Source organism: Podarcis cretensis, assembly GCF_951804945.1.
Source record: "Podarcis cretensis genome assembly, chromosome: 6".
Classification (NCBI taxonomy): Eukaryota; Metazoa; Chordata; class Lepidosauria; order Squamata; family Lacertidae; genus Podarcis; species Podarcis cretensis.
The window spans coordinates 53,490,390-53,504,934 of record NC_137175.1 but is presented as its reverse complement, the minus strand read 5'-3'; the positions used below and the strand labels follow the sequence as shown (position 1 = coordinate 53,504,934).

Genomic DNA, 14,545 nt, shown 5'->3' with positions numbered 1-14,545 from the left:
AAAAGGCCCAAGACACCCAAAAGATTGTCTCACCACATATATACCTAGACAATCACTTCAGTCTGCAGGAGCACTCCTTCAGATAGTATCGCATCAGGAGATTCATTCCATATGATGTACAAATCAGATTATTAACGTGGTGGCAGCTACACTTTGGAACTCCCTCCTGATATATATCAGAAAAATGCAATTTTTGCTGTCTCTTTGTACCTATTGAGGACCGTTCTGTTCCAACAAGCCCTTTGGGTGTAGATTTTTATCCCAGTTCTGCAATGGATTGTAACTTGTGACTTTGGATATCATCTTTCAGGTTCCTAAAATGCTGTCTTCGCTTTGCCCAGAGGAACCTCTGGTTCACTGTACTGCACAAGTAATTGATAGAGGTCTGGTGAGTAGCAACATCTCTTTATATGGGGTGCTGGGACAAAAAAAGGTCCTTAATTTACATGATTTCCTTCCATATTAACAGTCCGCCTAATACAATGAAAGTTCTCAGAGACTGTATTTGGACTTACTATGCTGAGATATGAGTGATAATTGTGTTCATGCATGCAGCCACACCCTTTTGCAGCATGCCTGAACATGGGCATAGCCAGGATTTATTTTTGGCGGGGAGGCTTTATGTTGGGATGGGGGCAGAACTGAGTTATTTGTGACACAATTGGTCAGTTACTTAAGTATACATGACTACGCCCAGGTGCCTGAATGCAGTATGGAAGTCTCAAATTAACTCTATTTTTCCATTTCCTCTGAACCAGGAAACTGTGGTTACCAACTTTAGAAAAAGACAAGATCTTAAACAAACTCTCAAACATGGTTTAAGATGCTGGTTTGTTTTGAGGCTAGTAACCATAGTTTCCTGGTTTGGATGATATGGGAAACTATGGTTAATTGAAAACAACCACACTGCATTCAGGTGCACTGAAAAGGGAAATGCTTGCATGCCTACAGGCATAAGGCTCACTCGTAGCTCAGCTCAATATATAATTGTACAGACTGGGCCAGAATGCATCCAGCTTCAAGTCAGACTGATCCAGCAGACAGGCATCGTTGTTATGTATCAAATTTGTAGATCTTGATGTAAGTATTCAGTCAGATAGAGCTGTCTTCCCCCAACCAATTGCAACCAATTACCATTTACAGCAGGATGTATTGGAAAGTATTAAACTCTAAGTGAGAGCAGCAACCAACAGTAGTATTATGCTTTTTCCTGCTTCCTCATAAATTTTAGCCAAAGACTCTGACCATTGGAAACCATTGTTCTACTGTGGTAGATTGATTGATTGATTGATTGATTGATTGATTATAGTGGGTTGCACCAGCCACTCTGGGCGGCTTCCATCATATATACACATAGTAAAACATTAAACCTTAAAAAGGTTCCCTGTACAGGACTGCCTTCAGATGTCTCTTAAAAGATATATAATTACTCATCTTCTTGACTTCTGATGGGAGGGCATTCCACAGGGTGGGCAGTGCCACTAGCTGTAGTGCACACATACACAGTTCTACATGAGCAAAGATTGTACCACCCTCTTCAGTGCTAAGACTCATATCCTGGAGCCAGTTCTTTAGTTCTACAGCACTGAAAAGAAATAAACAGATCTTGTTTATGTGGAAAAGACTCTTGGATCACAAACATGCTTCGTATGACCAGGGGAAGGCATAGCTTTTTTCAGAGATCAAATATCTGTCTGGGTTCCCATCTCCTAGTCTGCTGTAAGGGACTGTTCTTCCCTGCTGGTTTTCATTTAAGCTTCCATGAGTCCTCTGTATCTGTTCTGTGCTCATTGGACCTAGCAGCACCCATAAAAGGTAAATAGGAAGTTTAACTATGTTTTCTTTCTGCTCCTCTCAAGGTTGGATCTGACAGCATTGTAGGTGCATCAACACAACTAGGAGAGAAAACGGCAATTAAACATTCTGTCATTGGTTCTTCATGTGTGATCAAAGACAAAGTTAAAATTACTAACTGTATCATCATGAACTCTGTCAGGATTGAGGAAGGGTAGGTAGTTTTCTTAATTTTTTTGTGGTTTGACATATTTAAGTTTTGGTTACTGACTCACCAATGTCTGCTGAAGTAAGAGTATTCCAAGCACACTTGATCTTGGCTGAAAGCCCCGGGACAGAAGCTTTCATCTCCCAAGACCAAAAGAAAAATGATGAAAGAAAAATAAATGTTAAGTTGCAAAGGTAAGGGGTTGCATTCAATGTAGCATTACGGTGAACATTACATTAGCACAACCATACCTTTCTAGGTTGATGAGCCCCCTCTTCCCCTCATTTCCAACACGTGCAGAAATCATCTTCTTGGCCATTGGATTCACTATTGGTCCCGTCCATTCAATCCACCGTAGCCTGTCTTTGCTTGCAGGGGAAGTCCCTAACTCACTGAGGGTTTGAGACCCATCGGTTACCCTCACCTGCTTTAGCTGGCCGGTTGAAGCCATTTCTGGGATGTGGCTGCTGTCACATGCTGACAGCTTCCAGCAGCCACAGGTGAGAGATGAGTGCAGGGTGGGGACCAAAGGTGGACAAACTACCCTCAAAGGAGCATGGTGTGTCCTAACACTCCATACACTCCACAAATGCTGTGGCAGCATTTATTATTTGTTTATGTAGGACTCACAGATTTTCCCCCAAGGATTGCAGCCTCTGTGGATTTTCCCAGGGCTTTCCTCAGTCTTTGGTACACTGACCTTCCAGTCCTTCAGCATAGTTTTAACCTTTGATAAAAACAAATGTGATTGGAACAGTTTTGAGCAGTGTGGTGTAGTGGTTAAGAGCGGTAGTCTTGTAATCTGGGGAACCGGGTTCGAGTCTCCGCTCCTCCACATGCAGCTGCTGGGTGACCTTGGGCCAGTCACACTTCTCTGAAGTCTCTCAGCCCCACTCACCTCACAGAGTGTTTGTTGTGGGGGAGGAAGGGAAAGGAGAATGTTAGCCGCTTTGAGACTCCTGAAGGGGAGTGAAAGGCGGGATATCAAATCCAAACTCTTCTTCTTCTTCTTCTACTGTACTTGCTCCGGCAGCACATATGCTAAAATTGGAACGATACAGAGAAGATTAGCATGGCCCCTGTGCAAGAATGGCACGCAAATTCATGAAGCATTCCATCTTTTAAAAAACAACAACAAATGGTTACCTAAATGGCAGCTGCCATGAATGTTTTCCACCTCCCTTTACAGAGCAGCCTCCTGTGAGCACTAGTGAATAGGAAACCCTAGGAGCTATTGACTCCTTTTTGCTTAAGCTTGACATTGACTCATAGCTCTCATGAGAGTGGTGAGACCCCTGAAAAATGTGAAGTTGGTTCTCACAGCCACATGCTTGGGTGGAGGGGAGGAAGCAAAAGATGTCAGATCTCTGGAGAACACTGTACTTAATAAAGGAAACTACAGGTGAGTGTGGTGCCCAGTTGCCAAACATTGAGTACATCATAAATCCTTTGGCTCAAAAATAATGGCTAGCCTTTGGTTCATTTGTAAATTGATCCCATACAGTTTTGGTGCCATGAATTACACTTGATAAATGGCACTCATATTCTGTTGAGAGCTTTACCTTGGAGAGAAATAGCTTTTTGGTGAAAATGGAAAGCTTGGGATATAAGGATCTCCAGTGTATAAACAAATGGAATATTTTAAAGAGTAACTGCAGGTTTTTTATTATTCTGATTTAGCACCCTGCATTTGACAAACAAAATGGATCTGGGTGCTTTAAATACTACATTTAGCAATGAATATCAAAAGCTGATTGTTCATTGGGTGGGGAAATATTCTGAATATCTCATGTGTGAAATTATTCTGCACCTTCTGCTGTGGCATTAAATAATATTTTCCTACACTATTCTAAATACTGAATATTTTAAAACTCCACTACCCATCTGCTTTGCTGTCCATGATTCACCTTCTGATAGAGCTCCTCTGCGTTAGATTGAGTATTTCTTCTAAGGTATTTGTGAAATCCCATCAACCCAAAATAGCCCTTGTGCTGCTTGGCCTTCATAAAATGAATCAGGAATTCAGCACCAAATAACAGCTAGGATCTTCTCTTTAGAGTTGTGGTTTAGCTCACTTTCTCACCTGAGAGTTGTTGTTTTTTTTAAATGCTATTTATTAAGTTTCACAAAATATAACAAACTTCGAAACAACAAACAACAAACATCAAAAATACAAACAATATCAAAAATCATAAGAAAAAAAACATTAAAAAGATTCAACATAATAATAAAAGAAAAATTAAAAGAAAACTCTGGTTCATTCTAATAGTCTTCAAAACCTTATTTTCCTTGCTTCCTCCCGCCTTCCCTTCTTGTATTCCACTTTAACTCACCTGAGAGTTTTTACCTGGCTGCATGTGTTCAACCTACAGTGCTGTTTTCAACAATAAAGAAATGTGGAGATATTTGGAATTTGCATCAAGGCAACTCTTTAATAATGTTTATCTTTTAATTAGCGTGCATGAGCCCATTGATTTGCTATGACAGAAAGAGTTATTTTGTAGAACTCAACAACAATGAGCCAGTTCTCTTTTACATCAAGTCTAGATTCCTAGTTTGGTTAAGTAATCCTTAGCATTTTTTTAAAAAGAATCCAATATAGCTAAGTGAGATTATCAGTTCTCTCCTTAATGCTTTCCTAACTACAACGCTTGCCCTTCCATTTCAGGAGGCAGTAAACTAACACAAGTTCCATATGTGCTGAATGACAGGCATGCTTGACCAGGTTTGGCAAGCAGGCGGGGTGAACTGGTAAAAGCTGTTAAAGGAAGTAATTTATAGAAGAGTATAAGTGCTGAGAGATGCTGGCAAATCAGGTGACAGGCAGGAGTGTAGAAAATGCCCATGTTTCCTTGTGGATATTCCCGAGGGCTCAGTGACAAATGACTGCACTGAGCTGTGCAGCCAGGAAGAAACTGCTCCCCACACTACAGAGACTATTCAGTTGCCAGCCAGGTGTATCCATGCACAGTGCACAGTAGCCACATGCTCTCCTTCAATCATTACAGCAGCTGGGAAATGGGTGTTGGCTTTTTTACTTTGGCTAAAGTGTGGCAACGTAGGAGTCATGATTTATGCCTGTGAGTGTTTGACACTTAAGTCTTTTGTTTTTAGGCTGCTTACCATGCAAACAGCTACGGCCCCTGGCAATAACTGAAAGGTGAGCCTTGGCTCCAAGCTGTCTCATTGGTTCTGTTCTGCTCCTTCTGCCACATATGTAACCAATGGAAGAGTGTGGCTTGCAATGAGAAGTGAGCACAGAGATTGGCTGGTAAGTTAATAGCCAATCTCTGCATCAAAGCCAGTTCAGCTAAGTAGAAGCAACTCTTCCACAGCCCACTCCAACCATCCCTAACAGTAGGTAATCTGCCTGAGTTTCTACAGCCTGAAATCCAGTTGTTGTGAGCAGTCAAGGATTGTTGCATAGTATCAGAAGGTGCTGGGGAGAGAAAATCTTAATAGAAGCATAGCTTCAAGATGCCATTCATATTATTCCATTTAGTGCTTCTTTCACCAGAGCAAGTGAGCCTCTGTTTTTTGTAGCATTAAAGTTGATTCTAGAACCCCAGAATCAACTAGTTGCACTCAGAGCCAAACTGAGTGTCAGGATCACAAATCCATGAGTTTAAACCTAGATATTCCACAGCCACGTAGAAAGTGGGGAATTGGAATGGTGGTCACTATATGGCTCTTAGTTATGTAGCAGATTCTAATAGATGTTATGGTTAGAGGTGGGAGATTCACAAGAAGTATGCTGATTCCCAAGGGAAATGGAACACCAATCAGCGGACGGGGAAGGAACAATCTTGGAAGCAAAGTTGACAAAGGACAAACTTGCATATTCCCAAGCTTAAGTTTAGTCAATAGTACTAGAGAGATCCACATTTGGAGTTGCTAATTTTGAATTTCATTAAGTTGGAAAAAACAGTGAAGCAGAAACATCAAGGTCTTACCCAAATTTCAGTTTTTGACATGTAAATGGAATGTAGAGGAAACACCTCAGGGATACTCAATTGACAAATTATCTGTGCATTGTTTAATAGGAATGTCTAGGTGTCTAGTCTCATGCTCAACCAACTCCTTGAAAAGGGATTCTGTTGCTACTTGTCACAGAGCCCTGCAGTTTATAATTATTCTCCATGTTAAAAATACTCAGTTTGCTACTATAACATGGGCAGGAGACTGTAGCCGTTCCATTGGGAACTTCCAGCCAAATTCTCACAGCACTGAGCTGGCTTTGCCTATCATGTGGCATGCACAGCACATCTGGGAAGATTGCTTGCCAAATGACAAGTGGTAGTGAATGTCATCAGAGTAAAACTGATGTCATTGGTAATAGTAACATGTTTGGCAGGCTCTTTGCTCTTATTGTATAATTCAGTCAGTTTTATTTTCAGCATATTACTTAAAACACTGGATGTGCTCGGCTGCATTCCAAGATGCCATGGGCTTAAGCTGGCTATGTTTGTATATAAAATGTTTGCCTCTGGGTCTGCATGGTTAATCCATTGGGATAGAAGTGTTAAAAGACAAGATAAAATCAACAAAGTACTTTCTGGGCCATTTTTTTGTTTTGTTTTGTTTTTTTCCAAGTGAAGGCATGGAGTTTTTGCCTATAAGCATGGTAATAGAACACTCAATCTAGGAATGATAGACGACTTCTATTCCTGCAGTTTTCTTGCATTTTTAGAACTAGTCTAGACCATATTGGTCTCCATTTGTGTAGTGTGGTAAAAATACATTTGATGCTTGAACGCATCAAAGGGACCAGAGAGAATCACTGCCCTGATTTGCACTTTGATGGCAGTGGAAGCCCCTCCCCCTCACAGACACCTCACAGAATGTGTGAGCCAGACACACTAATGGCACATGATCGTGCAGAGATCTCACACCTGCTGTCCTCACCAACCAGGCAGATATGCTGCATGACTAGGGTCTCCATCTGAAAAGATGTCATTGTGGAGGATCACTTGACTTGCATATTCTTCAAGGGGAATGCAAGTGGGCGAGCTTCACAAGCACAATACAATATGAAGTTCGCTTGAGGTATTGTTCAATAATAGCACTATGCCTCTTTGTATACTTTAGACACTTGTTAAATGAGGTAACTTGCCTAATTAGGTAATTTACAGGTCAATTCAAGGAATAAGTGAGGATAAAATCTTGGACAAGGGTTCGGTAGAGATCTGAAGGGCCTGGTGACTTGAAAGTTTGGTATCGTGATAAAACAGACAAGGGAGGTCACTTGTGGGGATGATGACTTGAGGGAAGTATGAGGAAGTGAACAGGCACTTTGGTGTCTGAGGCACAAAATCCAAATAGCACCCTTGCCACAGGGCACAGTCTATTGGGAAATTCTGCTCATGCTGCTTGAAGATGAATGGGCATTGCGAAAGCAAGCCCTGTCCTTTTGTATAGCTCCTGTTCATTCAGTGGAGTGCACCAAGAGAATTGCTCAGTTTAAATGCTAAGGATCATTGTGATGGGAATCAGTGTGGTCAGACAAGGATGTTGTGGTGGAAGAGCCTGGATAAGATGTTGGGAGTTTTGAAAGGGTTGGGGAGGAATAAGCAACAATATCTGAACACAACCTAGATGATATATTTGGCATCCAGAATCTGGAACATTCTACAAAGGCCAGTACACCTGGTCCCATCACGGTTCACTTTCAGATGAGCAGTGGCTTTATTTCAATGAAACGTTTTGGGAGATAAAGATTTTACTCCTACTGAAGCTGCTGCTGTGAGCTGGCTTACATAATTTTATTGTTCTTGATTGTTTGTAAGCTGCCTCAATTATAGTTTATATGGAAAAATGGGATAGAAATATCTGGGATCTTTTACAGTCACTCATAGTTAGGAAATGAGCTGCTTCTTGGTGGTGATTGTGTTTTTCTAAAGCACCTTTTCAGTTACCTGCCTGAGTGAACGATGTAGATGCATTCACTGTTCTTCAGGCAGCAGGCTGATGGGCGAAAGAGCACATGTGTCTAGTTAAGCTCCGCTGCCGCCTACCACATGTCTCCAATTTAATGCTACTTTCTATGAGAATGTGTACAAGGGCGGGGGAGGGGAGAGAAAAACCCAACCAGCAAGGCAAGAGGAGTTGGCTGCTAACTGCAGATTGATTGTGAAGTTTATGAGTTGTTTCCTCGATGGTGCCAAATCAGCACCTGATGTACAAAGTTGCGAGCAATCTGAAGAAAGTTCTAATTAAGCCCAGGGTGGTATTGGGGATTTATAGGGGTACAAGCACAGAAGCTTTCTCCCACCCCCACCTTGTATAACATGTACAAGGGAACAAGCCTGCTGCCAAGGCAATATTTGTGTGGCATCATAAAATATATTTTACAACATAATCCCTCTTGAGTAGGAATGAGAAAATGAAGTTGTTTCCAACCTCATAGTTGCGAAGCTGCAAATAATGTGGAACTCATGTGGAGATGATCAAAACATTTTATATTGTGGTGGTAACTGTCACAGGAATGCCTCCTCTTCAGTTGCCAGTTTGGCATGCTCCTTGTGGGGCTAGACTAAGGCTGATCATATGGGACACACTGATGCAGGCTACTTATGTCCAGTGATAAATGATGGATTCTTTCTGGAGGACACTTTGCCATCAGTCAGGCAGTATGGGCTGAACAAAGTGCTCTGGCATTAATGTGAACCAGAATTTGTTTCTGTTCTGGAGAAAGCATTTGCCCCACAAAACTGAAGCAGCACGAATTTGGAACTCCCTGTTTATACTGAGTGGGCTTTGTGGAAGATGTCCACCACTTAAAAAGGACAAAAATATTCTACATATAAGATTTATATTTAACGCCAAAGCAGCTCTTGCCAAAGACAGACAAGAAACAGCCAGCAAGATGCTTGCTTTGGCGTTGGGCCTGGCCAACTATGCCTCTGGAGCTCCAGGATGAGCTCTGCACTGCGTTATACTAATAGAGAATGTCGCTGCTTGACACCTTACATGTCCTTCACCATTATGAAGGACTCTAGATAGCAGACCACCCAGAACCATTGCATAATGGCCCATAAGCTTGTAGGAATGCCCACTGGATTTAATGGGAGAGGGGGTGATGCTATTGCCCTGCCAAAAGACCAAGTCCCCGCTTGAAGAATTGAGACATTTGTACCATTTGCCCCCATCCTTCCTTATTTTACATGATGCTTTTTACAGTGAAGAGTTCTACAAAACTGTTCATTGCACTTTGCTGGAAGCAACGATGAAGGTACATAACTGAAAATATTGCAAGAAGTAATGAAAATATACTAGCACTTACGTGACTTCTCTCTCTCTTCCCCTCCTCCAAGTCATAAGGCTGTTGCACTCTGTTTTAAAGTTGGAGAATGGTACCTAAATCTGAAGAGAACTTATCTGAATGGATAATCCCCCAAATCAAGCATATGAAACCTGGAGGTACTTTATATGAGAGTAGAAGGTGATGGGGTCTGCTGTTACTGCAAACATTAAGCTATTTCCCAAAACAGTGCCATAGCCTTTATTGCCTTATTGAATTCAGCAAGTGTCCACAGTAAGAAATTCTCATGCTGTTTTCAGAACAGGTGTTTTTTAAAAAAAAGATATCTGTTCTGCTCTTAGGCAGAAAAGTGAAAGGATGGAGAGTGCAGGTGCATGCAGGTGCAGTGCAATGAGTGTTTGGGCTTAAATTCGATCCAGAGGTCTGTGGGACATAATCTCAAAAGTAATGATCTGACCACATGAGGAAGAATAAAACGCCTTTCCATCATGATCCAATGATCAAAGATAAGATGTTCCAGTAACACAAACACTGTAACAAATACATGGCTGAAATAAATGTTATTGTGTTAAGCAGTTGTGAAATAACCTAGGGACAGGGCTTTGACAACTGCGCTAATAATTCCTGAATATAAACATATTTTGGCAACAACTGAAATGTATCTAAGCAGTTCTGACAAGCAGGTACTGTCACATCTCTGTTTTGGATTCTGCTCCAACAATCAAAGTAAGCTTGTATTATTTTATCTGCAAATTGCTTTGCAAAAAAAGTCCACATTAGCTTTAAATACCATAATATTCAAACATGGGAAACATAGTCTCTGTACCAGCTGGAACAGCTCTTCTGGGCATAACTGTGTTGGTGATTTTTATGCCACATTATAGCCCTTCTCATTGGCTTTGTGGCATATTTGGTCAGATTCAAACTTGCATTGTCACGCCTCCTGCTGCTTTGCTTCTCTGTATGCAATGTAGCTGACTGAATCTACAATTATGGGTGGCTTCGGAGTGGAGTAGAGAAGCACTTAGGAGCAATTGTACCAACAGCCTCTGTGTTATATTAGACCTTTTTCCAGAAACTGGCTACATCATTACCTTGAAAACTTGTGAATTAAGTGAGCAATTTTGAGTTCCGGAAACGAGTCAGATCCATAGATCAATAGTCCCTGAGAGTCATGCCCTGAAAAAGCAGTCAAAGGTAACATTCTAGTCCCATCACAATATAGGTTAGCAGATTCCAGCCTTGTATGGAATTTAAAAATCTACTGTATATCCTGCCACATCTGTGGGGCTGCCAATACAATACATGGTGAGATCTGTGGTTCCCTCAGGAGCCTTGAAATGTTGAGCCAGTCTTGACACCCTTGATATAGATGTCGGCATTTTCTAGGACATCAGGTCCTGGAGTCACAGACACCAGCTCTGAGACAGGTTGATCAAGATTGTTTTAAGAAGCTGAATGTTCAATACAGCTGCAAGACTTCTAGACTATCCCAGGTTCCGACACGAAATATGCATATTCCAAACATGCAATAATTTTGACCTAAAGGATGAAAACTTTACAAGTTCTGGCTAATTACACTTTCCTGTCCCCTTACTGGGCTGAATGATTCACCACATATTCCTTCACAACTCTTCAGAGCAGCATAAGCCCTCGTTCAAAATCCAGCCAGGGCTTGTTGAAGTGTGCCACATTGCCAGCCTTGCCCTGTGTCAAATAATAGATGGCTGCTGCTCCATTAGCCACTACCCTGGCATTTAAAAGCACCACATAAAAGAATAGATGTGTTGTGCTTCTCCATGTCTGTAGACTGGCTGCAAGGCAAGGGTTTGTCATCCATACCTTTTTGGGTAGCTGAGTCTAGGGCTGGGGCTCTGCTTGAGGTCTTGACCTCAGTCATCTAAGCTCCTTTTCCTCCATGGCTGTTCATTACTTTAATCACTGAGTTCTAAATAATTGGCGGGTAGCCTGTAATTATGGGCTGTGTTTTGGATTTCTGCAGCCTGTTCCTTGTGTGCTGAATGCTGCAGATTTTAGTCTCCCCCCCTTCCCATTCTCCCACTCCTCCACACTATGTTTGATTTCACTCAGATGCATTTTTCTGGGGCTAAAGAGAATAGAAGACCACAATTCCTTGGCTCTCTCGCTACCTTTAGGTGGTGGAGGCTTTGCTTTTCTCTCTCTCTTTAAGTATAGAGTTAACTTCCCTCAACGCACTTGATTTATAGACAGATAGCAAGCTTTGAAAGTCAGCAGTCCTGGCACTGTGTAAATCAGCCTTCCTTATTTATAGTTTCAACAGGAAAAGGAATTATTTCCCAATTCTTTACATTTCTTTCCGAAGTAATCGACCACCCTGTCCTTTGGTTTAAAGCTGTGTAGCTTTACCACAAAATGGGGGGGGAGAGAGAGAGAGAGAGAGAGAATGAGGCCTGGGATTGCTCTGCTATAAAAACTCCAGATTGTATGTTCTTGGACATTGCCTTTAAAACAGCTTCCTTCAAGCCCACACAAGAGATGGCCTGTGTCTTTGCCTCCCTCCCTCCCCCTTCTTTCAAACAATCTCTGACCTCTTAGAAAAATAAATAAAAGATAAAGCAAGGCCTGGAATGCTGCAGAATGAGTATACATTTTACTCTCTGTTGTTTTCTGCTGGGATTAGTTGTTTACAATGGAGGCATGGGGGAGGGGAGGGGGTGGGTTGCGGCTTTACTGAAATTAGAAGCATTTCAGAGTCATCTTGTTAGGTGGTCTCTGCTTTAAAGACTTAAATCCTTGTAATCTACCCCCCCCCCCCAACTTCTTGGTCATCACTCCTCTTCTCCATGCCCCCCCCCCCATTTCTCTCAAAAGTCAGACTCCCAACCCCTTTTTCTCTCTATCACACCTGGTCAACACATTAACATATTTTAGCATCAGATGGCTGTGTCTGCATTAGTATCACAAAATTGGGCTAAATCCCTTCCTCTCCAGAGAAGACCAGTTCAGCTACTTGGATTTGCTTGAAGCCGATCAAAACTCCTAGTTGTAATTTCAGTTCTAAGTCAAACGGTTTGTGATGCATCACAGTTTTGTTGTGGTTGTTAGCTTTTTCATTATTAAAAAAATTAAAAACTCTTTAAAAAGCTTTTCAAACAAAACAAAAAAAGAACATAAATTATGCTACTGAACTTAAAAACCTGTATAAACATTCATATTGAGATGTATACATAGCCTTCCAAATTTAATGAATAGATGCCATGTTTTGACAAAAGTTTCCATTTGTTGGCTTCCTTATCCCAAGTTTCACAATCTCAGTAACTTTAGACATTTGTACAATGTGCCATTCTTTGGAGAACCATTTTTAAATTGTAGTTTTTTTGGTCTGTGCCCATTTTTAGCAACTAATCAATTGGCCACCTCCAATTGTGATGCCCTTTTGCTCATGAAAGGGCTTTTGAGCTCATGTAGAATCCTAGAATTGTAGAGTGGGGAGAGACCACAAGGGTCATCTAGTCCAGTCCCCTGCAATACATGAATCTTTTGCCCAACGTGGGGCATGAACCCACCACCGAGACCCTGAGATTAAGAGTCTCATGCTCTGCCATAGGAGCGATCAAGTGGTGTCCGCTAACAGCACAGAGAGGTGGTTTTTGCCAGTTCCCCCTTCTCCCTATAGCCCCTTGTGCCACTCTTCACCCTGTCCTGGAGGGTGCCCCAACTCCTTGGAGCTAGTTTTCAGTGGGAGCTGCAGAGTGCTTGTGAGAGGCAAAAATGCCTCCCCTCCTCTTCCACTAGCATGAACACAAGAGCACCAGTTTAATTCCACCCACCATTAATAAAGGAGAGGTGAGCATGTCATGTTTATCTCTCACCATTCCATCCAATAAAGCAGGTACGTTGTAATGTCGGAAAACATTTCCATGATACATTATCACACAATGGATCACATCTCCAGCATTTGTGAATGACATAATCATAGTTTTCAGTTTGTTGGGGCTCAAATACTATTATTATTTTATAATGTTTCCCTCATATTAATATTAACTGGCATATCAAAACATTTAGTACAGATTTTATCCCACTCAGGCACTGCAACAATTTTGTTCAAGCATATTTTCTCCACTTAAAGATTTGTTTCATACTAGTAATTAATAAGATAGCAAATTGACAGTGAATTCTAAATAACATTTTTGGAATCGTTCCAACTAACAACTAGTATTTTAAAATCGGTGAATGCTGTTTTCATATTTTTCCCATTTCTCCATTCTGTATTTCAATAATGAGAGCTTGTTACTGTCTGGTTTTCTGTATTCTTAGAAACACACAATTTCTTAAAATATACCACGGGTTCCCAAAGTAGTCTGCGGACAAGCTTCCTTCAGGTGGTCTGCACTGTGTCTGTGAAGAACTCACTTGCCTTTTGAATTCCATAGAATTCTGTGGAATTCAAATTGTAATAGGATACAATACAATATAAGAAATAAAAAAGCAATAAAGATACAAATAAAAACCATACAGTGCCTATCATGGCATATTGTGATTGCTACAAGAGGCAGAAAAATAATGAATTGGTCCACCAAGATCCTCAGCAATTTTTAAGTGGCCCGTAGGAAAAACCACTTGGGAGCCACTGAATATACCATTATAAAAACAAAACCACTACAATTGCAAAACACGTAAAACAGTACGAAATGGAACAGAATGGAATATCTTCCAATGGGCTTGTGCCATGTATTTAATGTGTCATTTTCAGTATGACACATTAAATACATGGCACAAGCCCATTGGAAGATATTCCATTCTGTTCTTCCATTCCATTCCATTCTTACAAAATAGTAAGAATTTGGGCAGGCTGTTCTCTTTCTCTTTTGAATTCTGCAAAGAAACTCATTATCATTTACCCTCCCAACTAAAATTAGATAACATTTTCCTGCCAAGTTGTCAGTATTTGTGCATGTATTGGCACATGTTCAAAGACAAAATGAAACCTCAGAAGTGTATTAATTCTAATAGCAGCAACTCTGCCCATGCATGACAATTTTAATTTCATCATTTTCCTTAGACTTATTAAGCAAAGAGACCACCCTTGTTACTTATTAAAATAATAATAATTACAAGATATCTTACAGGTTTTTCAGCGCAATAAATACAGTGGTACCTCAGGTTAAGTACTTAATTCGTTCCGGAGGTCCGTTCTTAACCTGAAACTGTTCTTAACCTGAAGCACAACTTTAACTAATGGGGCCTCCTGCTGCCGCTGCACCGCCGGAGCACTATTTCTGTTCTCATCCTGAAGCAAA

At 41.1% G+C, this 14,545-nt stretch overlaps 1 protein-coding gene and 1 long non-coding RNA gene across 4 annotated transcripts in view; one reads left to right on the top strand and one right to left on the bottom strand.

The window, feature by feature from the left end:
- Positions 1 to 14,545, top strand: part of EIF2B3 (eukaryotic translation initiation factor 2B subunit gamma) — an 89,819-nt gene that overhangs the window by 62,825 nt on the left and 12,449 nt on the right. For all 3 annotated transcript variants that reach the window (XM_079980418.1, XM_079980419.1, XM_079980420.1), the window contains exons 9-10: positions 311 to 388; positions 1,860 to 2,008. In XM_079980418.1, the coding sequence (XP_079836544.1) occupies positions 311 to 388; positions 1,860 to 2,008 (227 nt within the window). The remainder of the gene's footprint in view (positions 1 to 310; positions 389 to 1,859; positions 2,009 to 14,545) is intronic.
- LOC307218339 overlaps positions 2,015 to 14,545 on the bottom strand; it is a 39,548-nt gene continuing 27,017 nt past the window's right edge. Inside the window, exons 3-4 of the long non-coding RNA XR_013839921.1 lie at positions 9,285 to 9,364; positions 2,015 to 2,729 (exon numbers count right to left, since the gene is read on the bottom strand). This is a non-coding gene — a long non-coding RNA (uncharacterized lncRNA). The remainder of the gene's footprint in view (positions 2,730 to 9,284; positions 9,365 to 14,545) is intronic.